Source organism: Bombus impatiens, unplaced genomic scaffold (genome assembly GCF_000188095.3).
Source record: "Bombus impatiens unplaced genomic scaffold, BIMP_2.2 scf_0549, whole genome shotgun sequence".
NCBI classification, from domain to species: Eukaryota; Metazoa; Arthropoda; class Insecta; order Hymenoptera; family Apidae; genus Bombus; species Bombus impatiens.
Window position 1 is genome coordinate 81,753 of NT_176968.1, and position 24,863 is coordinate 106,615.

General features: G+C 40.1%; 3 protein-coding genes across 13 annotated transcripts in view; 1 reads left to right on the forward strand and 2 right to left on the reverse strand.

The window, feature by feature from the left end:
* The window catches only part of LOC105681084 (peroxisomal leader peptide-processing protease), a 28,550-nt gene that overhangs the window by 799 nt on the left and 2,888 nt on the right, over positions 1–24,863 (forward strand). The window contains exons 1-2 of one of the 6 annotated variants that reach the window (XM_033322080.1): positions 21,320–21,395; positions 24,421–24,719. The exons of 1 other annotated variant lie outside the window; for it this stretch is intronic. In XM_033322080.1, coding sequence (XP_033177971.1) covers positions 24,704–24,719 — 16 coding nt within the window. In that variant the 5' untranslated portion in view covers positions 21,320–21,395; positions 24,421–24,703. Of the gene's footprint in view, positions 1–5,841; positions 6,157–18,577; positions 18,951–21,319; positions 21,688–24,420; positions 24,720–24,863 lie in introns of those variants that run through there. 4 more of the 6 variants (XM_012388539.3, XM_024369338.2, XM_012388537.3 and 1 more) reach the window with 4 other exon arrangements.
* Positions 1,629–23,971, reverse strand: LOC100741592 (ion transport peptide-like). Of its 6 annotated transcripts, none has more exons than XM_033322081.1 (4): positions 23,834–23,971; positions 6,357–6,919; positions 5,376–5,496; positions 1,629–3,706 (listed from the first exon to the last, which is right to left on the reverse strand). In XM_033322081.1, exons 2-3 carry the CDS (start codon positions 6,914–6,916, stop codon positions 5,376–5,378), a joined length of 681 nt encoding a protein of 226 aa, XP_033177972.1. In that variant the 5' UTR covers positions 6,917–6,919; positions 23,834–23,971; the 3' UTR covers positions 1,629–3,706. The 6 variants fall into 6 exon arrangements, with proteins under 6 accessions (XP_033177972.1, XP_033177974.1, XP_024225109.1 ...); XM_033322083.1 differs by lacking the exon at positions 23,834–23,971 and adding an exon at positions 21,049–21,179; XM_024369341.2 differs by lacking the exon at positions 23,834–23,971 and adding an exon at positions 19,465–20,301.
* LOC117151960 lies at positions 7,121–7,953 on the reverse strand. Its single transcript, XM_033322085.1, has one exon. The coding sequence runs from the start codon at positions 7,882–7,884 to the stop codon at positions 7,393–7,395; it is 492 nt and encodes a 163-aa protein (XP_033177976.1). The 5' UTR covers positions 7,885–7,953; the 3' UTR covers positions 7,121–7,392.

Here is a 24,863-nt window from a genome sequence, read left to right on the forward strand (position 1 = left end):
CAAGCGTTTTGCGTTCGCTTTCATATCGCATATTTGTTCATTCAGTTAAAATTTAATAACATGGATGCGGTAACTCATTACCAAAATTATAAAAAAATGCATTTCTGTAAGTTTTAAGACTATATTAATCTACGACAGGAAGGAGATATTGGATATATCCCTTCATTATTGCCAGACTTCTCAAAGTTCCATGTTTATCAATTCGAGGGAAAACGAGATAAAATTATTTATGTTTATATGGTCGGGAATATTTTCATGAATTAAGTGTAAAAATTAATGAAAATTTGATGTAACGCCCACCGAGTGTCAGTATTCCGTTCGCAACCAAACAGTACGAGCGTTTGTTTTGATAGACGCAAACTTACTGCTTATCTAGTTGCCGCTCAAAGTTGCGTTCTATGTGAACTGCTTACAGCTACTGTTTACTGCTTAAATCTATTTTGTTTTAAAGCGCAACAACAAAATGCCGCGACGGCGACGTTGATGAAAACCGTTCGTCTGCACTGGTCCTAATCTGTAATCTATAAAAATCTATTCGAACTGAGCTTGATAACGTTTATGTGTCCAAATCATCATCGTCAGATATATTGAATGTGAAACGACATTTACATTTACATTCTGACTGATTAGTTTTAATCCTTCCGGCTGATGGTTATTAACTGTAAATAGAAATTACGCGTAATATAGGCTAGGTAATGCTAAATTGATCGGTTGTATCAGAATCATCATATGGGGATAATGGTGAGATACAGAGGCGGCAGAAAGGCTGTTCATTTTTGAATCATCTTTATTCACGCAAAACAAGAATAGATTTAAATATCCGTGTCAATAATCGTACGCGTACACATATGTGTGCGTACACGTCGCTTAGGTACATGAAGCGCGTGTACGTAATTTTTTATGCATATACATGTGTGTTTATACGTTACACTTTATGCGTATGGAATATAAAGTATACGTATAACGTACAGTATGTACATGTATGTATGTATATAAAGTATATAATATATATTATACTTTATATATATTATATAAGATAGTATATATTATATACTATATAAGATGTAATATAGTATATTTTATATATATATAGAGAGAGAAACAGAATGAGAGAGAGAGGGGGGGGGGAGAGAAAATTATAAAAGAATCGAATTAAATCAAATAATATACGCACATCACGCCACGTCTTTTTCGTTTCTACCTACGTACCTGGTGACATGAGCAATGGGTTACCATCGATATACATACATAAAATACATTATATATCGTAAAACGAACAGTCGATAATCGGTGTTTTAACTGTTGGAACGGCGACATTCGCAAGACTCGGTAACAAAAGTGTGTAGATGATTTCGAGGAACAGTTACATATGTTACGAGGTAGAAACGGATATATATCGGCGACGAGATTTCGGAACGATATCGGAATGGGTTCAATACTGATTTTGGAATGGTTCGTAATTCCCAGGATTGGGACGAGTGTTAGAACAATAAATAATATTTAGTAACGTTAATGGAATTTTCATAGTATCCACTTAACGGTTCCTGCTTGATAATCAGAGATCATCTATCGGGCTGTAAACTTATACGCGGAAATGATTAATTTCGATCGTAACTTTTTTCATACAATAACTATTTCGAAGAATATTGTTGCGTAAGTTTTGTGACCGCTTTACGATCGCCTTTCTCAAACTAAAAAAGTAAACAAATAAATAAATATTATACATTTACTACATACGCATAACTCCGTTCATCGTTCGACTCACGAACAACCGAGTATTCGCATTGGTCGTTGTTTTAGCTATCTACACCACGCAATTTTGTTCGCTTCCCTATACTTTTCCAAATAGTCAAAGGTGAAGTCGAAGTTGTCACACTGTCGTAGCAATTAAACAACAATAAGTATGCTATAAACTAACAATATAATATAAAATAATATAATATAGTATAACACAATATCAGTAATAGAAGTCATAGTCGTAGCAATAGCAATAAGTTAATAATAGTAATAGTACTAACGATAATAATAGTAGCGATAGTAATAGTAAGGGTTGTAATAGTAGAAGTAGCAATAGCAGCTGTAGTAATAATCAATAAGAATAGCAGTAATAAAAACGATAGCAACTGCAATAGTATTCAATGATGATATCGATATCGTTGAATTGCCGTCATAGTTGAAGTTAATAGTAGCAATAATTGAAACAATAGTATTAGTAGATGTAATAGCTGTGGTGAAAGTGGAAATAGAGTAGCAACGAGAGTGACGATGCAAGTAATTTTACTTATATACAATTGCAACGACAATAGCAGTAATAACGGTCACAGTAGCGATAGCAGTACTATTGGAGGTAGCAATAGCAATGATTTAACAACCACAACAACAGTATAATTATTTTTACTGTTTTTGTAGTTTTTGTAGAGCGGCAATTGTAATAGTAATAGTGGTAGCAGCAGTAACATTATAGCATTAATAATAGAAATACTGTAGATAATTGGTGACGTAGTATTAATTTGATCCATGAATCTTCCTCGGTTTTTGTATCGAATGCCCTGCTTTAGCCAATCATTTGAACATTTCGACGATCGAATCGAAGTCTATTACTAAAATCTATAACGAAAATCTTGTCCTCTTCCACAAGTGCATATAAAGCGGTTTGGGCGAGATTTTTAATGGTAATTGCGACAAACCATCATAAAGGCTCTATCTATCTAACTATTTAACTATCTATCAATCTACTTTAACCATTGGAATCATATACTGAATAAGTAACATGTACGATTGCTAGTTTTCTAAGAATTATAATATCAATATAAAAGGATAAAAAATAATAATCGTTGTAATAACGGACGACGGTATTTAAAGTAAATAATTAATGATTAATTGAATAAAACGCAAATATTCTGTCGACTAGATTCGTATATGGGTTCATTAGCACGCAAACTTAGCTCATACCACTTCGTTTTCATGCTTTGATACGCAATGCTTTGAAAAAGGAGAAAAACGAATGAGACGAAGTCGAGATAACGATAAAAATGAATAATTTAACTAATGCTTTATTACGTCTACGATCACGTCGATCTGTCGGTAGATCTGTGACTGCCTTGTAGCAAAAGCAGAAATTTTGCTGATTTATCTAACTGATAATTCATCGAATATTCGTCCATTAAATCTGTCCAAAATTCAATCTGTTTCCGTAAAGATTTGTTTCCTCCCGGATGCATATTTGCATATCTCATTCTTTTTCTCTCCCATTTTCCCGCTCTCTCCGTGTGAACGAGTGTATGCGTGTAGTAATCAATTACATTTACTGCTAATCCATTTGATGCATCCTGGAAACGAAAGGAAGAGGTATGATCGCGTAGCGTGCCTCGAATTCCCAGTTCAGGGGTGTTCGATCTTTCGGACGTTGTGAAGGAAATAGCATGAACGAATGTTGATAAGTTACTCAAAATTCTGCGGAAAATCGTTGTCAAAATTGTTTCTTATAGCTTCTCGTTTCTCGTAGTTCCTCGTTGGTCTTGTTAGAATCGTTCATCGTAGATGTCGTGTAAATGAAAGTCTTCGTAATGAAAGCGCCTCTGTGTTCTTTTCTTCTTACTTCTTGCCGCCTAGGTACTCGACCATCTCCAAAAGCTTTTCCTTTTCATCTTCAAGCAGCAATGCTTGAACGCAGCTGTTGAAGTATTGCGTACCAAAGCAGTTTTGCCTAAATATATAAAGAAATAAATTAGATCGGATATATATATATATATATATATATATATATATATACCTTATATCTTATCGTGTAAACCGGATTTTTTTGTTTGTAAATCGAATGTAAAACTGAGGAAGAAGAAAAGAAAAAAGGAAAAAAGAGAAGGAAAGAAGAAATGAAAAGAAAAAATCTAGGATTCGTTCGTTTGGTTTCATACGGTCTTCTTTTACGCCCTGAAACAAGAAACTTTCTCATTGTTATTGTCAGTTACACACGTGAAATTGTCGTTTTACGACACATGAAATGTCAGCGAATAAACCACGCCTTTTCGCGTTTACGATAAACACACACAAACGAATCCTTTAATTTCGATACAACGATTGTTAAATAACGTAGAATTGAAAAATTGAAAAATTGAAAAATTGAAAAATCGAAAAATTGAAAAATTGAAAAATCGAAAAATTGAAAAATGTACCGATTGAAACGGTGTACATATTTTTTCTCTTATAAAATGTGAAATGACTAGTAAATGATTTACAATGGGTATATCTTGTCCGCAAAAATCGTAATTGCAAGGAGACAAAAAACGACAAAATACGCAACAGCTGCTTCCAGCAACAGAACCTGCAAAAATATTTGAACGTTGCAAAAACTTGTTTTATTATTCTCTCCTCTTTGCAGTACATATTTCCATTGGCATCCTGTACCCGTCGTGTTGTCTGAAAAATGTACGTTAGTACAAAATCTATGTCGTTTCGATGAGGCACGATAACGCGCGACAAAAAACAGTTGGAAAAAATGTCGAAAAATGTGTGTTGCTCATCTCAAAAATCGTTGGGAGAAAAATGGAAAAAACGAATGAAAACGAACGACCAAATCGGTAAAAGAATGTAACGCCGCCATTTTGTATCTTATGTATCCTCAAATATGGTTAGCTACGATATTGAAAAATCGATAAGCATACAAATAAACATGTACTTATCTACGAGAGGTAAGAGTTAGAAGAAATTAATCGAAAAAGAGTAATTACTCGTCGCTCAAAATGCGCATAATGCGTCTATTGAAATACCTATAAAATGTACTAAAATATCGAGCAACATCGTTTTATTATTGCGAAATTTACTTAGAATTACCTAAGGGCAGCATGCGCATATGTCGCGTATCATCGTGTATATTGTGTGCATCGTTGAGTCGTGGTTCATAAATTCTTGAGACGACCACAAAGGCGTATAGTTTCCGTCGATCGGAAAACAACTAGTTCGATCGTAAACGTTGGTAACTATCGGGAACGAGAACTTGTTAACGAGCAACGAAAACAAACGTGCAACCAAAAAGTAGAGAAAATTCAAGAATCGGAATATAGGAGGACAAGAAGATGAGAATGGAGATGGAGAAAGAGAAACAGAAAGAGGGGAATGAGAAGGAGGAGAAGAAGAAGAAGAATTTAAAGAGGTAAAAGTAGTTAAAGGAGAAAGAAGTAGTTGTTCGAGACACAAGTAAGATGAATGATTGCTGAAAGAAAATGATAAAATAGAAAAGGACGATAAGATGATCGGGGTAGATCGAAAAGAGAGGAAAATGAGAGAAGCGAATGCGTTCGGCGAATAGAGTACTACATGTAAAGCTATAAAATGAAAATACGCGGATAAGAAATCATAAACACAAAAAAAGAAGCTACCTAAACCCCGGGTTCCGCTCCATGAAGTGTCTTGATCCATGTTTGGATCTTCTCTACTTCGTCTTGTAACAACAGTACGTCTAAGCATCCTTTGAAGTAGTCTGATGTAAAGCAGTTTTTCCTGGAAAAGATTTCAAAATACAAACACTAAATATAATCCGTTGAATTCGCTACATATCGTTATCTTGAGTGATTCGTCCTAGATCTGAAAATAAGTGAAACATTAGCGAGGTTCGTTCTCGCTAGTATAAGATAAGGATTTTTAGACAACCTTCGACTCGCAAATTCACCGACGAAAGGTAAAACAATCACTGGACGATACACTTTTTCCAATATTCCTTCCTTCTTCGAGCTTACGATTTGCGATTTCTCGACATCCGTATCATCGACGTATCTAATCGAAAGTACGCTTTAATCCATCGAAATACAATCGAAGTTACGTATCGACCTTTCGATTGTCGCACTTCCTCTCGAAAACGGTTTACGTAAGGCGTAAAAGAAATCACGCGCACGTTCTACAGAGAAAATGTTTGAACAATTTCATATCTAGACGGTATTGAACATCTTCCTTGCCCTCCTAAATTTTCTCTAATTTGTACTGTTTTTGAGGCACGAAACATCCGATCGCACACGCGTCGTATTATCGACGGAGTAAAAAAGACAAGACGATTGCAGTCACTGTATACGTAACGCGTGCAGTAAAACGAATGTTTTCTATCGAAAGGACAGAGGATGTCGACGATACGGCCGGGTAAAAGCATTCGTGACAAAAAATAAAAATGTAAGTGCATACTTGCTTATGTTTTATATCGAAAGGAAGGAATCGTGTCGCGTGCATTACTTTGCGATGGTACCGAAAAATTTCGTTCGTCGATGGTTATCTAAATCCACGATACGTTACGATAAACACACTAGACGAATAGACGATGTATGTCGCATATACGATTGATAGAACGTATTCGAATCTTTATGGATAATTACCTGCATAGTTGATGTAATTGAGGTTCCCGAAACAGGTTATAACAATCCTCGCAGATACGGTCCAGTCGGGCAAAGATACTTTTATCGTATATACCCTTACATTGAATATCGATAAAGGACCTTTTACCCAAAGGATGTCCATTCAAGATGCCAGCGTCCGTTAGACCGATGCACGATGAAACGAGTAACAGTGTCACAGACCAAGCTAACACAGAGACGAGTTTTGGGCAGGGTATCGATACAGTTGACACGATCGACGATTCGCTTGGTAACGAAGGTAACCTCGAGCACGAGGTTTGTTGTACGCTCCAGGAATACGACGACAAGTTCGATGTCGGCCACGTCGTTGACAATGGTAGAAAGATGGACGACGATGACAACGGCGACGACGGTGTCGATGGCGACGGCGATGGCGACGTTGAGGTTGTCGTAGAAGACGGCATCGTTACAGACGATATCGATGTAGTTGTGGATGGGATAGATGAACGAGACATCGAGAGCGGTAAGGTTAACGATGATAAAGACGACGATGAGGAACGAAGCCTCTGTTGCCGATGCATAGTCTGAAAAAGAAATAAAGTACAAAATAGATTGGCAAATCGGAAAGAAACGAAGATGTCAAAGAAACCGATCGTTTTATATCCTTTGAGCTGGAAAGACATAGTCGAGATTTGCCGAAGTTTAAGAACGAATAACGTCTCTGTGGCGAATAATATATCTACGATAAAACTGCGCCAGAGGAAAGAAAGACTAGCGAATATTGCGGAAGAAAAGGAGAAAGGGGGGGGGGAAGAGGAAAAGAGGGGAAGAGAGAGTGCGAGAAACGTAAAATTCGAAGATGTATTAAATCCATCCATCGCGGAGACTCGTGTAAGTACTTATATGCTTGTACAGTTCGTACACTGCATACGGATGCATATGGATTTCGTACTTGTACATTTCAGTGTTCCTGCACTCTCTTTCCCGAACCTAACCCCTCGAAAGTGTACAAGTTGTTTCGTGGCACTCGTAATAGTGGCCGTCCGTGTTCTCCTTGTCATTTTACCGTGGTGACAGTAACAAACAGCGGCGACAGCAATAACGAGAAGGAGAAGAACGTCGTCGACGACGATGACAACGTCGACGATAATGACCGCGGCCCTGTTCGAGTCGAGCACACGGCATTTCGAGGCTCGACAAACTCAAAGCGATTCGTGAGGTAAAAGTAAAGATGTAAAGCTCTCCTCCTAACCAGTCCCGCGGCAGTCGTTGTGAATGGACCACACGCAGGTAGGCCCCACCTGTAAACGTCCCGAACCGACAACTTCATTAAGCGGAGCTGAAGCGCAGAGCGGCACAGCACGGCACGGTACTGCATAGCAATGTGCGAGACGAGGGGAGCCTTCTTATGCGCGGCGATGCGGGGCAATGCGAGATTCTCGAACGCACGACGGTTTCTTGTTTGTTCTTTTGCCTTCGTCTCATCGGCGCGGCGGCACCTGTACACGCCGAGGAGAACGTTTCGCTCGGTTCTCTTTTTTCGGAACATAATCACTGCTCCCGGGTGGGATCTTATTTTTAGCCACGACCGATTCTTGGAACTCTCAAACCGCCCCACTCTATATCGGACCCCCACCTGGTAATTACCTGCAGCCCGATAATTTGCCGCTAAAGTCGCTCGGTCTCGATCGTTAAACATCGTCCCACGGATTTTCAGACCGAGTATGATCGTCCATCATCGATCATCGATCGCCGACCGCCGACTGTTGATCGCCGATCATTGGCCGTCTCGCTGCGTTGCGTCGTATCGCGCCGCTAATTCATCTAGTTTTTCTAACGATTTGCATTAATTTGCAACGATAATCGGCGTCGATAAACGGTAATCGATCGATTAAAACTCCACTTAACAGGTTTAATTACAATAGTTGAATTTATCTGTAGACGAGTTTCCGTTCGTTTCCGATATTACGTATTTCGATGGTATTTAGTCAGATTTGCGAAAGTAGCGTCGATTTGCGATTAAAAGTCTCCGGCTATAGCTACAGCTTTCTCTTCTTCGCAGAGCGAAAAAAGATAAATTCCTGCTATACTAAATTGGAATTCTAGGTTCGTCTCGAGTCCCGAAGATAAAGAGAGAATAAAAAAACTACGGATGGTGAACGCGATCAACCTGCGTCGGATCAACTAGAGATGAAAATAGGAGACGAAAGGCTCACGGTAAAGATTTTAGGGTGGAAAACTATAACTAAACGTCGAGGTTGAGGGGCGAGGAAGAATGGATGGCGAGATGGGTGGAATACGAAGGGTGAAGAGCAGATAGCGGAGAGTAGAGTGGAGAGCAGAAAGCAAAGTGAGTGTACGTAAACGAAGAAAAAGTCAATGGAGACCGGTTACTCGACAGGTGAGGTCTTTCCTCGGTCGAGCCATGCACAGGTGTGCAATCTGTAAATCCCCCTTAGCAAAAAACTATACACTCTTCGGCACCGCTTCACGGCTCTGTCGCGCGCTGTTATCCGAGTCACTAGTTATGTACGTACGTACTGTATACACGTTCGATGCTTACACGCGACCGAATGCAACTCCTTTATCGACACGCATCTTAAATGCTTGCATTCGAATCGTGCGAATTAAAATATAGATCTCTTCCTTGCACCCGAAATATTACCGACATGCCTGCGAAGTATCCCGTTTACTTGCGTCCGTTTAACTATTTTTATTTCAGATCTAAAATGCGGCGCGAGAACGAATGTAATAATCGAACGAACGCATGAAAACGAACGAACGAACGTTTGTCGTTCCTCCGGTGTTATACAAGCTCTTCCGAGAATTCGGAATTGAGAGCTTATCGAAAAGAAGAGATCAGTTGAATTTGTTTGTTTGAAGAGAGAGAGAGAGAGAGAGAGAGTATCTCGAAGCATATCCTGTTGCGTTGTAATGCCACTACCCAGAATCAGCAACATGTTCCCAGAATTATCAACATCAAATAAGAAAATAACGAATATAAGATCGCTAGCAAAACGAGGGGGAAAAAAGGAGAAAGAGAGAGAATAGTAACGTTACAAGTTGAATCGAATCGTTTTGAGTCGAACCCACCGAAGTCGAAAGCCAGTTGGGTCGAATGGGATAAGAGGAAGGAGCCACGAGGCGAAACGGTCTATATCGTTAGATACATCGTTGGGCTCTCCTCACCAGGTGGTCCTCTTCCCGTGCCGGATGACTCAATCGTGAGAAGGAGTTGCTCGACGAGCTCACGAGAAGACTCGCTAGAACCGTGTGTGCTTCGTGTCTTGGTCTGAGTTTGTCTGCCCGTCTCCTACCACATTCGTGTATTCATGTACGTACATATACGCGATTCAGTGCAGTCCCTTCCCGACCTCCTTGGCTTTCCTCGTGAACCAGCTTACCCGATATTTCTACGCCGGTGACAGTGGTGTGCGTACTTACACGTGTATGCAGATCGTTCTGGTCAAACACGTGGATCTTTCGAATAAAATGGTCTTCTCGTCGTCTCTTTTTATTCATACGCGTTCATTCGCGAGGAAATTAATCGAAACGAACGGAGCTTAGGAAGAAGAGAGACGACGCGATACAGATTCGCTACTTAATAGAGCAAGCAAGCAGAAAAGATAGTCGAAGTATTTGCAGGGATGGAGAAAAATTAAACGCGGAGAAAGATTAGATGGCTGAAGCAAGAGGAGAAGAAGAAGAAGAAGAAGAAGAAGAAGAAGAAGAACAAGAAGAAGAAGAAGAAGAAGAAGGAGGAGGAGGAGGAGAGAAAAGGAACCGTTTGAGCGGTAAGCGAGCAGATTCAAGGGAAAAAAAGAAGGAAGAAAAAGAAAAAGGTAGACGCGGATCGTAAATCGATAGACAACGAGGTGACGAGATCAACCAGCAAAGGGATTATCGATCACCTCCAAATTAATATACGAATTTGTACATGATACTTAAAATTATATTTACCTATTATTCTCTTTTTCTGTTTCATTGCTACATAAAAACTCATGGCTGTTCACGCTGTGTTGAGAAATTGATTCTATTTAAAGAACACGTATAAGAATAACATATGCAGCTATGGTGCACGGTACCGACAGATGTTCCGATCAACGATAAAAATCGACGATGAAAGAAATTGAGAGATTTATTCACTTGTAAACGGTAACAGCGCAGAGGGAGGTGCATAAACTAAACTGGTACTTAAATAAGTACTATATGCCATAGGTATTAAAAGAAATATCAAGAAAGCGAAAAGGCATCGAGGAATCTATATCGTTCTTGAACAAGTTCGAGAACTTTCCGGTAGAGTCGAACGTAGTTAGAGGTAATACTTTGAAAGTGCCGCGAAAGTGCTGGTTATCTGGTCACGATCGAAGATCAAAGAGGTGGGATAGGAAGAGGAGGGAAAGAGAAGAAAAAGGGAGGGCGGGGGTTGTCAGCGGAGCGGGGAGAAGGACGCGGAGAAGCCGAAGAACTCAAGGAGAAGGAGAGATAGGCGGGTTGAACGGACGACGGAGGATCGAGGCGTCCGGCGTCCTCGATCGCGGGATCTTGGAGCAAAACTAACGATCTCCCGTTCGCTTGCAAGATCAACACGACGATAATTTAATACACGAGATCACCACCCAGGTGTGCTCTGACGTGTACAGATGCTGTTTGTAACCTCGACAAGGAGGAAAAGGCTGAGTCGACAGAAGTGGGAATCTGTATACTGTATGGCGTATGGGATTCCAAATGCGAATACGAGCTCTTCCCCTTTTGCACGATCTCTCTCCCTCTCCCTCTTTCCCATTTTCCTCTTTTTCTCTCTTCCCCTTTCCCATCCCCATCGTCATCCCCCGTACGTTGGTCTTTCTTTCTTTCTTTCTTTCTCTCGTATCCGTATTCTCTCTCTTTTTGCACTACCGATATAAACGACCTGTACACGTGGACGCGTGCGCAGATTTTTGCGAAATATTTCGAAAACTTTTCAACGACCGATGGATAGATGCATCTTCTAAAAAAACTCGATCGTTGCTGGCCAACAAACGTACGCTTGAAACGCACAGTCATGAAATATCGTGATTGTCATCGTGACTCTACCTCTGCTATACCTTCGCATTTTAACATATCGAAAATAACATATCGAAAAATAATTCCCAATTGGAAGGTGGATACTAGCTTATAGCTATTAAATGCCGGGAACGCAGAGCACAAAAAAGGGTACGTTCCTTTGACGTCATACGCTTTCGTAGAAACAGCTCGATACATCGAATCGTCGACAATCAGAATGAAAAAACAGAAACACGCGTATACTACTGGTGGTTCTCCGATTCTCGAAGAGATGCTACATAAATAGAAGAGCCGATGACGTCAATCGTTTGCTTTAATTACATAAGGACAGTCCTTATTAACCTATGCCGACAGCTAATGACGAGTTAATGATCGCGATAAAATCTCTAAATCCATTTATCGATCGAACGACGATTCTCGTTTCATACATCTTTTTGCTGCCTCTTTTTATCTTTCCAACTGTTTAACTATTCCGATCGAATAGTACGGTCGAACGTCGTATCGTCTAATTTGGCCCCGTATATGTATGTATATATATATACTTGGGCACGTAAATATACGTATATACATGTCATCTCATCGTTATTTTAGCGTATGTATATAAATAATTTAAAGCAAAGTATATCATTAACATACGAGTATAATTAGGCAAGAGCAAATTTAACATCTCGATTAATTTATAGCGATAGAATTTGCGCAAAGAGAATTACGATTCAAACGAACGACGCGTGTACAGATCGATTTCTTCAAATCCCAGTTCTCATTAAAGATGATTATATTTCGTGCATTGTCTTATTCTCTCTATTACGTAGTCCGTTGTTAGCGTTACGTTACTCAACAAAAATCACGTGAAATCATAGGTTTTTCCATACTGCTTTTTCATCTGGAATCGCTTATACAAAGGAATTTCGTAGAAACAAATCAACGTGCAAGTTGATATTTGCATTAAAAGACGAATAGTGAAACTTATTTCCATGAAATTCGTGGAATACTCACGAGCAGAGCAAAACAAGGCAAATCAAGACAAGACAAGGCGAGACAAGACAAGGCAAGGCAAGGCAAGGCAAGCCAAGGCAAAGCAAGGCAAGGTAAGGCAAAGCAAGGCAAAGCAAGCCAAGCACAGCTGCGTCCTGCGTCCGCATGCACCTTCGTATGCAATGTACGTAGTCGACGCGCGGGTATTTGCGAAGGAATGTTCAACAGGTGTGTCGCTCGGATTGAGCTTTATGCGCGCGTACACGCCTTTCCTTTCGCCCTTCCTTCTTCTTTCTTTCTCCCTTCTGTATATCCCCATTTTTCTATATGTTGAATCTTGTACGCCAACAGTACCGTAGCGTATACTCAAACAGGCCGATTATAATATAGAAAGTGTGGCGATAACAAAAATAAACCCAAAAGTAAGAAATATTATCGCGCCTCTTCCGAACCTACTTCCGGCAAGATAAATCCTAGAGATATCAGCTTCTACTTGATGCGTTCCTCGCTTCGTCTATATCGATCTGTTCGATCCGTCTAACGATAAGTAAAAAGCTTGGAAAAGTTTGACGTAAGATGCTTTTCGAACGACGTATACATGTAAATTGCGTTATTTAACGTAATAATACCGTGGTGTCACATTGTCACTGAAATCGAACGTCGAAGCCAATTATTTCTCGCCGAGTCGAGATACGAGAAAGTATACGAATATATACACAGTACACAGCCATCGACAGAGAAGTTACTGTTTCTTCAGTGTGGCCGTGTCTTTTTCTTAGTATGCTTGGAATCATTCTCCAACTCGCGGCTAAGTGGTGGTTAAGAGGAAGCTATAAGGAGAGAATCGTACACGATTTATTTACACGATCTGGCTGGCCTGGCTGCCCGTTACATTTTAAAAGTGTAAAGTACATGTATATATATATATGTGTATATATATATACACACATTTCGCGTATGTAGGACAAAGCCTGCACTGTGGTGGTCGCTTCTACTGTCGTTCTGGTTATCGTATCAACATTGCTGTCTAGTCGCGGATTTCACCCATCGGACGTCTTTAAGTGTCCCTTATCGTTCGTCGTTGTTTCTATCCACTGATTTTCTTTTTTTTTTCTTTTTTTTTTTTCTTTGAAAGTAACGACAATGGTGGCAATGTCAATAAACGTTGTCGTGATTTTAATACGATCGCTCTATCATCGATAATAAGCGAGTAATAAACGAATAGTGGCAACAACGACGATCGAGGTATCGAATATAAGCGCGAAGAACGAAGATGGTGGCCAAACAGAAGTAAATATAGAAATTGAATTGGGGCTGAAGCAACGGTACTGAAGCAACGTAGTGTTCGCGAGTACGCGTACAAGTAATAGCAGAAACAAGGACGGGAATAGGGGCAAAAGCAGAAACAAATGCAGAAAGAAGAACAAGACAAGAGTTGCAGTCACTGCTGGCAGCAACGTCGCGATTGGACATTAGCGTCGAACACTGTAGTGGGGCAAAGCAGCGTTCCGGCAGACAGCTTGGCGTCCTATGGTTCGCATTACGACAAGCTGTAGCCTTTCTCTGTCTTTCGCTTCTCTCGTTTCGCTTCACCGCATCTTACATTGCTAATGTTTCGACGTGTTTTCTACGGTTATTCCAACATATCCTTTTCTCAGTTTCTCTTCCCTTAATATCTCCGCAATTAGTTTGCTTTCCTTTTCTTATCTCCTCTCTCCTCTTCTCTTCCCTTCCTTTATTTTCTCCTCTTTTCTTTCTATCTTAGCAATTCCAAAATGCCAACGAATTTCCACGAATGCTACGACATCGTTCGCAAACGGATAAACACGCGAGCGAGACGATGATCGATCAAGAATCGAACGTAAACGCGATAAACGATGGCAATTAGTAAATGTTTGGAAGAAACAGAAAAAAGCAGGGGGTAGCTATAGTGAGTTTGTAGTTACATAGAAACGCGAATGAAAGTAAATTACGATGGAAACGGGAACTAGGAAGAAATTGATCTCTATGACGTTCCACGATAGACAAGCCCACGATTCAAGAGTACAATACGGATAATTCTTCCTTCCAATTCGGACTAATCGAACTGACCGTTCGATCGACAGATTTTTAAATATTCACACGAACATGGTATAAGACTACTCGTGTGTAAAAAATTGATAAGGAACATATGCCAATTTTCGTTTGTTTTTCTTTGACCATAAGCCACGTCTCGTTTAGACGGCAGTTACGGAGCTGGTACGATCTAACGCGATTAATCGCTATACTGGCTTAGCTTGTAACACGATCCGTTGTAAACCGTACGTAGTAGTAAATGCATTTTGTCCGCTTGAAATCAAATTTCGTGGCAGCGTGTAGCATCGACGATGTACCAACCGTATAAAAGCAATCGCATATTAAGGATCTCTGCGATGTTTCTAAATTTATAAGAAACGGAATCTACGCTACATTTCACATCTGAAGCATCGCGAAGAAACGATGCAACGATATTAACGTTTGCTGGAATCGTGTGTCGCAATTTAGTTAAATGCAGCGCATTTCCCTACTTGCATTTTGCGATCGTTTTATAAGATTTCTTTCGAAACATTGCGAGATCGACCACGATTAGTCCGTTCATCTTCTAGGCTAATAATTTCGAGAACTCGAGTGAAATACCGAAAGAATTAAGACCGTGAGCTACGTTTCTACCTGCTTGCCAGAAAATGCGCACGCTCGCTGGGCGAGTTTCTCGAGAGGCGTGTCGCTGCTAGCTACAGGTGGCTGTACCTCATTCCTCCTACTCTTTCCCGATTTCCTTCGTCGTCATTTCTTTATTTTATACTTATACTCTATGATATCACATACGCAATGTCCGTTTCTTTCGCTCTTTTAGGATTTCATCCAGTACGAGCATATGTACATTACTTTCTTTCTTACTTACATCTTGTTAATTGTTAAATGTTGTTTCGCACGATTCCGTTTTTTAACAGTACTTTCCCTTTCCTTTCTCCATATTGTAACCAAACTTTTCCTTTTATTCCTCCTTTATTTCTCTTTTAACGTAGCGTAGCAGAAATATTTCACTTCAGGTGTAAACTCGCCTCTTACAAAAGGAACGACTATCGAATTAGAACATAAACACACGTATTATATACGTGCTATACGTAATTAATAATGCTTCTTCGAACGATCTGTTCGCATTTTCTTACAGCGGTATATCAAAAATACCACACTTTCCGACTAAACCGATATTAACTCTTTTGTTTGCCATTCCGTTTTACTTAATTACGTTTCCCGTGCGTTTCTATTCTTTATAATTTCGTTTTCTTGTCACTAGTACGGAAATTCGGATTAAATTGATGTACCTAAGCGAAGAACAAGCCCGAATCTCCTTGTTTCCCGCTTCTTCATACGTTGGTCTTTCAAGTATGACTCAACTCGTGTTTGGTCCTCACTCGGCCCTGAGTGAAAGATTCTCTGAATGAACTCTAAAGATAGAGACCCTCTATATCCTTTCATCCTCTATCTTCTTTTCACCTTTTCGTTTGTTCTCTTTCTTTTTCTTCTTCGTCTTCTTCTTCTTATCCTCCTCCTCCTCCTTCTCCTCCTCCTCCTCCTTCTTTCTTTTTATTCTTCGTCTTTTTCTAACAGTGTTCCACTCGAGCACTCTAACAGTGCTCTTCCCTTTTCGTTAATGTTCTCGACAGCATGGTAGAATTTCGTTCGACAACATGTGGTTCCAACTTTTTAAATTAGCTGCTTTCGAGTACTTGTCCGTAAGAGTTTTACGCTTGTCGTGTAAATTCGTTTACAAAAAGTTTCGAAGAAAGATTCAACGATACGGAAGCTCGTAACTCATTTTGCGGCAAATTCATCGAAACGGATAAATAGGTGAATAAGTGAAAGTGCAAAATACTGTTTATAGAGATACGTTATGAAACGAACGATACGTAAAATTAGTGGTTGGCTGAAGCGAAGAATCGAAAGAGAACCGCAGTTTCGTTCTATTTTATCAAATTTTAAATATGTCCAACCTTGGGTCTTCCTTATCGCGCATGTTTCTCCAACGAGATGAAAATAATTGAAAGAACAACGAGAAACTATTTGACCTGTCTTATTGATTTGACTCGATTAACGGAAATGACGATCATAAGTGCATTGAAATTAAAGTATCGCGTTGTATCCGTAGGATAGACATAACAAAAATATAAAACTTACATTTAAAATGCTCTTTCTCCCTTTTTCTTTCACCGTATTCCCGTTTGTTATGCTTTCTAACTGTTTATCTTCAGGTGTGCTGTTAAGTCTTTCAAACTTTCTTTCTATGGATACCGCTCTTCTGTCTTCTCCTCAGCTTCGCAGCACTCCTGTTCGCTTGTTTTCCAGTTGTACAAACTATTTCCTACAGCCGAGACGATCGTTTTTATGCAATTTGGTTTTGTTATGGTAAATCCCTTCCTACAGTAACCTTTTTCTTCCTCTTCCTTTTCTTTTTCTCCTTCTTCTTCTTCTTCTCCTGCTTCCTCCTCTTTTCTCCCTCCCACCCTCCCACCTGCTTTCCACCCCCTATTTTCTCCCTCTTCCCCCTCCTATCTCCCACCCTCCCTTTTAAACAGTTTCGTATCCACTATTAATCGCTCTCTCTCTCCCTCTCTTCTCTTCTCTTTTCTTAATATCGTCGTGATAGCCGACGATATTAAGAAAGATATCAAAGAAATCGTACGTCGATCTCACCGAGAACGTCTCCGCTGGTCTCGATTCTAGTCCTTATTTATTCCTTCTTTACTTCGTTTCTACTTTCCGATGTTTCGATCTAACGTTAGCTTTAAAAGGCTGAAAAACAACAATCACTTCACTAGATATTTCGTACGCGCCACCTCGCCTCCCGTAGTAGTATCTTAACGATCGTTTAGTCGCTCGACGACCACTTGATTCTCTTGGGAAATCGGAAATCTTTCGTATTTCTGTCTCCTGTGAAACACTTCCTTCTTCGAGGTAGTTCCTCAAACGTCGCGGAAGGAAACATGCGAGACAAGTACCACCGCGGAACTGTGGTATCGCGATCTCGAGAAAGGCGCGCGCGCGGCAGAATGCCCGCCCGCCTCCTCGGCCACCCACCCCCTTACGGCTCCAAGCACCGAGTCCGTCGGGGCCGAACAACGCGAGATATATCGAAGGACAGCCGTTCTCCGACGCGATCCACCGCGCACAGGTGGGCCGTGCGTGACAATCCGAAGAACCGATCGGATTGGCCTATTTGTATATTCATCTACTTATTCCATTATTTTATTTATCTATCCGGCTTTCTTTCCTAATCTTTCCTTTCTTCTCTGCTCGCTCACGTATCCATCGTGTATACGTAAATCCGCTCTCTTTCCTTTTTTTACTCTCTCTCCTTTATACGTATCAAAGTAATTTGGTCCTTTCTCTTACGGTTACTAACTCTTTCAGCACAACGAAGATAAAATATGCTCGACAAACTAAAGAAAGAGTTCCGACATGACGTTACCTCCAGCTGGTTATCTTCGTTCGTAGGATACTCGAATTTCTGACCAGTACCGTGTTTCTATGCACTATCTCTTCTTCTGTAGTGTTTATTATTATTGACGTCCTTAACGTTGCTATCAGTATCGTCATCGTCATCGTCATAGTCACTGTCACCGTCACCGTCACCGTCACCGTCATCGTCACCGTCACCGTCACCGTTACTCGCTGTTGCAATCATTGGAATCACTAGTATACATCGTCAACGCTATTAACACTACATCTACCAGCATCGTCAATATCATCACTGGCAATACCAGTTCTATCTACGTTTCCATTGCATATATACATATGTACATCTATTTCTATCACCGCTATCTACTTCTTATATAATTGCAACCTCTATCTTATTGTCTTTTTAGATCTCACTCCTTTTTTTTAGATGCCATACTTGGCTTGTTCCACGTATATTATTTTTGGTAATTAAATATAGTTCGATACATTACTCGAGAATGCTTCACCCTTGTCTTTCTCTCGTACGCTCTATCGTCCATTTGTACAGATGCTCTGCTCTTAAAAAAAATATTCCGAAAGATACTCGTTCAACGTTCCTCGTCAATATGCAACGACAAGTACCAAAGATGCCATATAAACTTTGCTTGTTTTCGTCCAATATACAATATTTTGCCGAGTCAGGCTATGTACAACAAATATTTTATTATTTCGCGTTCTAAGAACGTACATTTAAAATTTCCTAGAAAATTCCCTCCGTGTCATTTCGATTTTCTCAAACACCGTGCGTAACCTATTCGGAAAGAACCGAGCTACTTTAGAAACTGTCTCGTCATGGTCGCGTAAACTCGCGTCACGGTTGCATCAACCGACAACAGAACTAAGTTCATTGCGTCATTTTATCTTCTCCATTCAAAGCCAGTTGTAATAAATCTTTCCCAATTTTTTAACGCAAAAATCTAATGCAAAAATTGTATACAATCATCGTCAGCTTTTTATCAAGAAACAACTGTAGTTTTTCAGCAACCAACTGTTCGTTACGTTTACACGACAAATGTCGTCCATCGAACGACAGTAAAGCATAAACCATGGGCCAAAATGAGACTCGATTAGACATATGTAAGTATAAACAAAGAAAAGGTAAAACTTAGTGTAAGATCTTGAAAATTTCCTGCTCTTGTTCAAAATATTCAGCTCGTATGGAAAAGAACAGGTAATTTTCGTGTCATCTTATCGTTTCTCTTGAATACGGATTATCAGGCTGCGCGTTTAAGTGGAGAAATTTCAACGAAGAGCAGAGAAACAAAGTAAAAGTACAAAGACGAAAGAAACAAAGAAATAAACCAAAGAATTATGAAAGAAGATACAAAGAGAAAAGAAAAGAAAGGTATGAAAGGAAATAACGGATAAAAGAGAAGAAAATGTAGAAAATTGACACGTCTGAAACGAAGCAGCGATCGATGCAAATTAATATGCATAATAACGAAAGACAGCGTTATTTTCGATGAAATATTTCGTTAAATGTTACGCACGCTCCAACATGCCTTTTCACTTTTTTTTACTACAATTATACTTTATAAGTTTCGCTTACAAAATAGGTAGTTTCACAGAAACATTCACTCTCGAAACTCACGTAGCGAATCGCTAAGTTGACACGGCTCCTCGTAGCGCGGTGACGGTCGTTGTCCTCCATGGTGGATTATACGCGCCGGCAGCTTCATTTCCCTCGAAGAACACCGAATTAAATCGAAATCAGCCCTACTGATACGTTCGAGACTTAAGAAAATTTGATCATCGTTATCGACTAGCAGTTTTCCCTTCCACAAGGATACCGTGCACCGGTAACAAACGTTTACAGCGCGAATACAACGTAGCTTCGAGCTTTAGCTTGCTTTTCTTCTTCCCAATATGTAGCTCGTTTTTACCTATAATTGTTCCATTCTCGCACAACGTATTCTTCTCTATATTTGCACAAGAACTCTCCTCTACGTATCACGTATTTTCTTTTTTTTTCATAATTTTATCATTGTTTTAGTTGCGTAACATTGAACTTTATTACGATTGAGAGAGAACTCTGTCAACGATGAGGAGGGCTGATAGGTTTAATGTCTGTATCCGTGCCAGTCGGTGCATACGCTCCGACCAATTTTCTCACGCGTTTGGCTCCAACGTCGACAGCTACTCCTTGTACCAACAACAACCGTTCTTGCTTCGTTCAGTCGTTCACCAAATTTATAATCTTAATACCGAATCAAACACCGAAATATGTCTTTGATACGCCACTGTATACGATAACTCTTCCTTTAACCTACACGCGTAATTACTTTCTCATCTTCTACTATACGTATGCTCCTTTTTTTTAATTTTTCAACTCTTTCTCCTACTTTTTTTTAGTCCAACTCTCGCCTCTCCTTCCAACGCCACCACCACTTGCACCTTCACTTCCACCACCACCATCACACCACCACCACCACCACCACCACCACCACCACCGCTGCCACTACCACCGCCACCTGTACCTTCACCTCCACCTTCACCTCCTTCTTCTGCTCTATGTTCTATTCCTCCTCCTCCTCTTCCTCCTCCTCCTCCTCTTGTTTTCTCTTCTGCTTCGTAACCCTCTTCCTCCTCCTTGTCTTCCTTTTTCCCTTTCTCTTCTTACCTCTCTTTCCCTTTCGAATTCTAACAAGTATTAGTAGTTCACAGTAACGTTTTAACTTTCTTGCAAAACATGGAACGAACGTAATACACCAACTTTTCTTTCACGTATAAATTTTCTACTTTTGTTTCCCGTTGTTTTACATATCGTGCATGTACTTAAGAATTAATTCTGTACGGAAAGTTTAATCGACGAGGCTCGAGTTTGCCTTCTTCTTCTCCTGTTTTTCTTTTTCTTTCCTTTCCCTTTTTGGGGGACAGTAGAAAATGCAGAAATACAGGACAAGATCACGCAACGGATGTAAAATCTTTTTCTCTCGTGTGTGGCGTGTAGAAATTATACGGGAAAACTGATAACCGGTGGACGAAAACAAACAAGTACGAAGAAGAAATATGACAAGCAAAATTAACGGTAAATTTCGCATAAATGGAACACTGTAAAAGAGAGGGGAAAATACAATAACGTCCGAAACGTAACGACACGCGGCACCAATTTGTCAGGTTCAGAGCAAAGAGCAAAGCATCGGTGATAGAGTAGCCAATCACAGTGAATACTGACTCGGAATCGGACTGGTTGTGTAGGGCTGCGAAGCACGCACACGCTTTGCCATCCTTTTCTATTGCGGTCGAGCCCCTCTGTAGGTACGACTGCCACTTAACGCGAATGGACGGTTAAAAGACCCTCCTGTGCGAGTCAAGCGGCCACTCGAAACAACTACGATCAGCCTAGGTTCCTCTTACGCGCACCCGTTCATTGCTAACCCCCTCCTCTGATCCTACTTCACTTCCCTTCCCCTTTCCTCCCTTTCGCTGTCTTTCAGTTGTACCTCTGCACGCGCGTGCTCGTGTTCTCTCGCGGCGAACCGTATCGCGAGTCACAACGGAATGGTTATACTCCATTTACTCGTACGTAAAGTATTATGCGGTCCGAAAACACAATTCATTCGAATTTTTCTATTCCGATTCCCTAACACCGTGCCGTTCTGTTCTCGCCGTTTCTTCCAATAAAATTCCAAACTTCAATTTTCCAAATACGGCTATGCAAATCAACCTTTCTCTCCATCAACGAAGAATGAAACTCCGAATCGTGTGTGATCATCCATCTTCTATCATGGAAGCTTTGAAATAATCGGTCAACGGTTTGGGACGATCGTTAGACTCTTCCTCCGTTCCATATTTACCATCAGGCTTTTTATAGGTTAGTTTGTTACTTTGATGAATTCTATCGAATCGAATCAACGTAAATTAATATGCACGTCAAACCGATTTTTATGTATCTAGTACTTACAATTAGCGAAGCAAAGAATATCGAGCAAAGATTCCATGAAGAAAATTAACGTTAGTAAGAAAAGACAGAAACGGGAGAAAGATGAAATGTCCTTTTCCGACGAACGGACCACGATAGGGTTGAGCTATAAATAACTCGACAACTTCTCTGAAAACGGAAAGTAGCTCGCCTTCGAGTTCCGTAGCAAATTCCCAGAATAGCTTTCTGGATCGGTGTTTGTTCGTCCCTCCGTTCGTTCGTTCGTTCGTTCGTTCGTTCGTTCTTTCGTTTGCCCGGTCGCTCGGTCGGTCGATCGGTCGGTCGGTCGGTCAGTCGGTCGAACGCTTGGCCGGTCGCTAGTATACCATGTGCGATTATGATGGTAAATAATAAGTGGTTACGTTGGTTATTTTCCTAACGTCACTTACACGATCGCCTTATCATTTCTTAATAATAAATAAATGATAAAACTATTTAAATGGTGCTCTTGGATCGTCTACGTATCTATGTTTTCTTTTTTTCAGTTTTTAACCGATCGATTTAACCTATGCGACATTTCGTAATTACGTAATCCATAAATCATTAGAGATCATTACATATCGTTTATCGATGTAATCAATATGCTTATCGGCTGTTACTAACGAATTATAATTATCGCACGGCATAGGTTTCCAACGATTATCGAAAGAGATTTTGCCACTAACAACACACTATGTTATTTACAAACGTTAATTGTACATTTTAAAATTTCAATATATATGAAATATAAATACAGTTCATTGTTAGTAATCGAAACGCGATTTTATGATTTTATCATGTTATTTTTTGTAAATATGACCTAGCTATTAAACAGCACCTAATTTTAAACATCCCATGTTTATCCTAATTTTCATCACTCTCGATATTTATCAGTTAGACAGATGATAACATATAAAAGATATTTACACCCGTTTTTCTGTATTTAACCACTTATAAGCTCCTTTTCTCCATTCTCCACTGCAATATTTCCTTCCTCGAACAGTTCTGACACTCTTTATATTCTATTCCCCTGTTCTTTAACGATTTGACTATCGACCTTCATCGTAGGGAAAAGATTGTGTAATGATTAATGGATAATGCTTATCGTGTGGAGTATATGAAAGAAAAATATGTATATATATATACAAGTCATGTCAAGTATATAAAAGAAAAATATGTATAGATATAGCAATATATTAGATATCGGTACAGTAATAAGAAAAAACTCGGTAAACGATTTTGACTCGTTGAAACAACCAACAGTTGAAATGTGCTCACGGTTCATTCGAAAGCGTGCGTCAACATGATTCGTTGATGACGTTTACGATATCACTCTCGAACGACCGTGCCAAGATGCAATTGATATAAATTAAAGCGGACAATTAGAGAAAGTGAGAGAACGTCGTTCTTTTCTCGATATATCTCATTGGGTAGACAGCTGGCCGTATATACACGTTATTTTGTTTCAGTTATTTGTCTCTTAAGTCTTGGACGACCATTTATTCGATGGCGTGCTTCTGTATTTGAAAATGGAACGTGACTGTAACAGTCAAACACGGTTAAACAAGCTCTATTTAATTCAAGCCAAAAAAAACAGCCATTCAAACTTTTCATGTTTTAGTTATCCATCTTGTGTCTCTTATCCATGATTTCTATATAAGTTTTATAAAACCCGAGAGAAAGAAAGACTATGTGGCGTGTGATACATCCTTTCGACTTTCGAAACGATCCGATTCAATTTGACCCAACCCTAGTTCGATTCGAATCCATATACAATTCGTTTTGATTCGATTCGACCCGACTTGTGTTCTTTTATGTCCTGTTGCGTTCGATTTTCTTGCTCCATTCCCTAGTCACGACACGATACGCGATACTCGAGACACTTAGACATGCGACACTCGACACTCGACACTGAATACCGAGGACGAATCCAGACCTTAAAGACAATGACAACGTTACGGTATAGAGTTTTCTCCAAAACCAGAACTTTGCTGTCGATCGAGATAACAATAACTGTGATAACAAGTGAATCTTTGAGTCGGTATCTCGAAAGACATACCTTGATACGGTCTTCCTTGAATGACAGTAACAGCACAACGAACTGAATCCTTCTGATCTAGGCGTCGCGGCGTTCCGCGTCTAATATACACCTCTCGGCGGGTGTTCGGTGCGCGCGTCCTTCTCTTTCAGGGAGAACCCCTTTCTTCGCCACCCCTTCAACTTGCCCAGAGAATCGCTGCGTTATCGCTCAGCTTCGAGTTACCTCCCTCGGCACCACCAGCTGCCCGCCTAATTGCGAACAGGCAGAAATAGAGCCTGCAATCTTCTTCCTTGCAAATAACGAGTAGCTTACGTCTTGTTCGTCACGAGCTCTTTCTCTCTCTCTCTCTCTCTCTCCCTCCCTCACTCTTTCCTTTGATTTCTTTTTTCTCTTTTCCTTTTTTCCCTTGTCTTCGTTTCTTTCCGTTACCCTCTTGTTATCCTCCATCACCTATCTAGCTTTCCTGTCCGTTCCCATCTTCCTCCCGCCTTCGCTTCGTTTCCTACGATTCTTTCTTTCTTTCTTTCTTTCTTCCTTCCTTCTCTCTTTCCTTCTTCTTTATTTTCTTTCAGTCATCTGCCATCGTTTCAATTAACTTTTTCAAGATTAAATGTAGACGCGTGACGCAATGTTACGAGCTATATTTCGAAAATTGACGATGGCAAAGGATGATACTGTAGGCGTTGACGAGAGAATAAAAGACAGTTGATCAACGATAATTTTGGGATACACGTGGAACGGCAAAGAAATTGCCTTGAGTACACGTGTCATTGAGTTGCTCGCTGAAATCGAGGATACTGCGAGGGTGTCGCAGGGACGCCACGGTGGTATCGGACCAGAGACTACTATAACCAAGAAACACATGCATTGTACAAATAGCTTCGTTTGATGGTGTTTGAAAAGAGTAAATGTTTTTCAACTCACCTGTGACCCTATTCTCAACAATATGCGTTTTACGCTCCTTATTTCCATAAAAGAAGACAGATTTTACCCGCGTAGTAATCTTTGTTCTTATACCTTCCACTAGTTTTTTTTTTCTTCTTTTCTT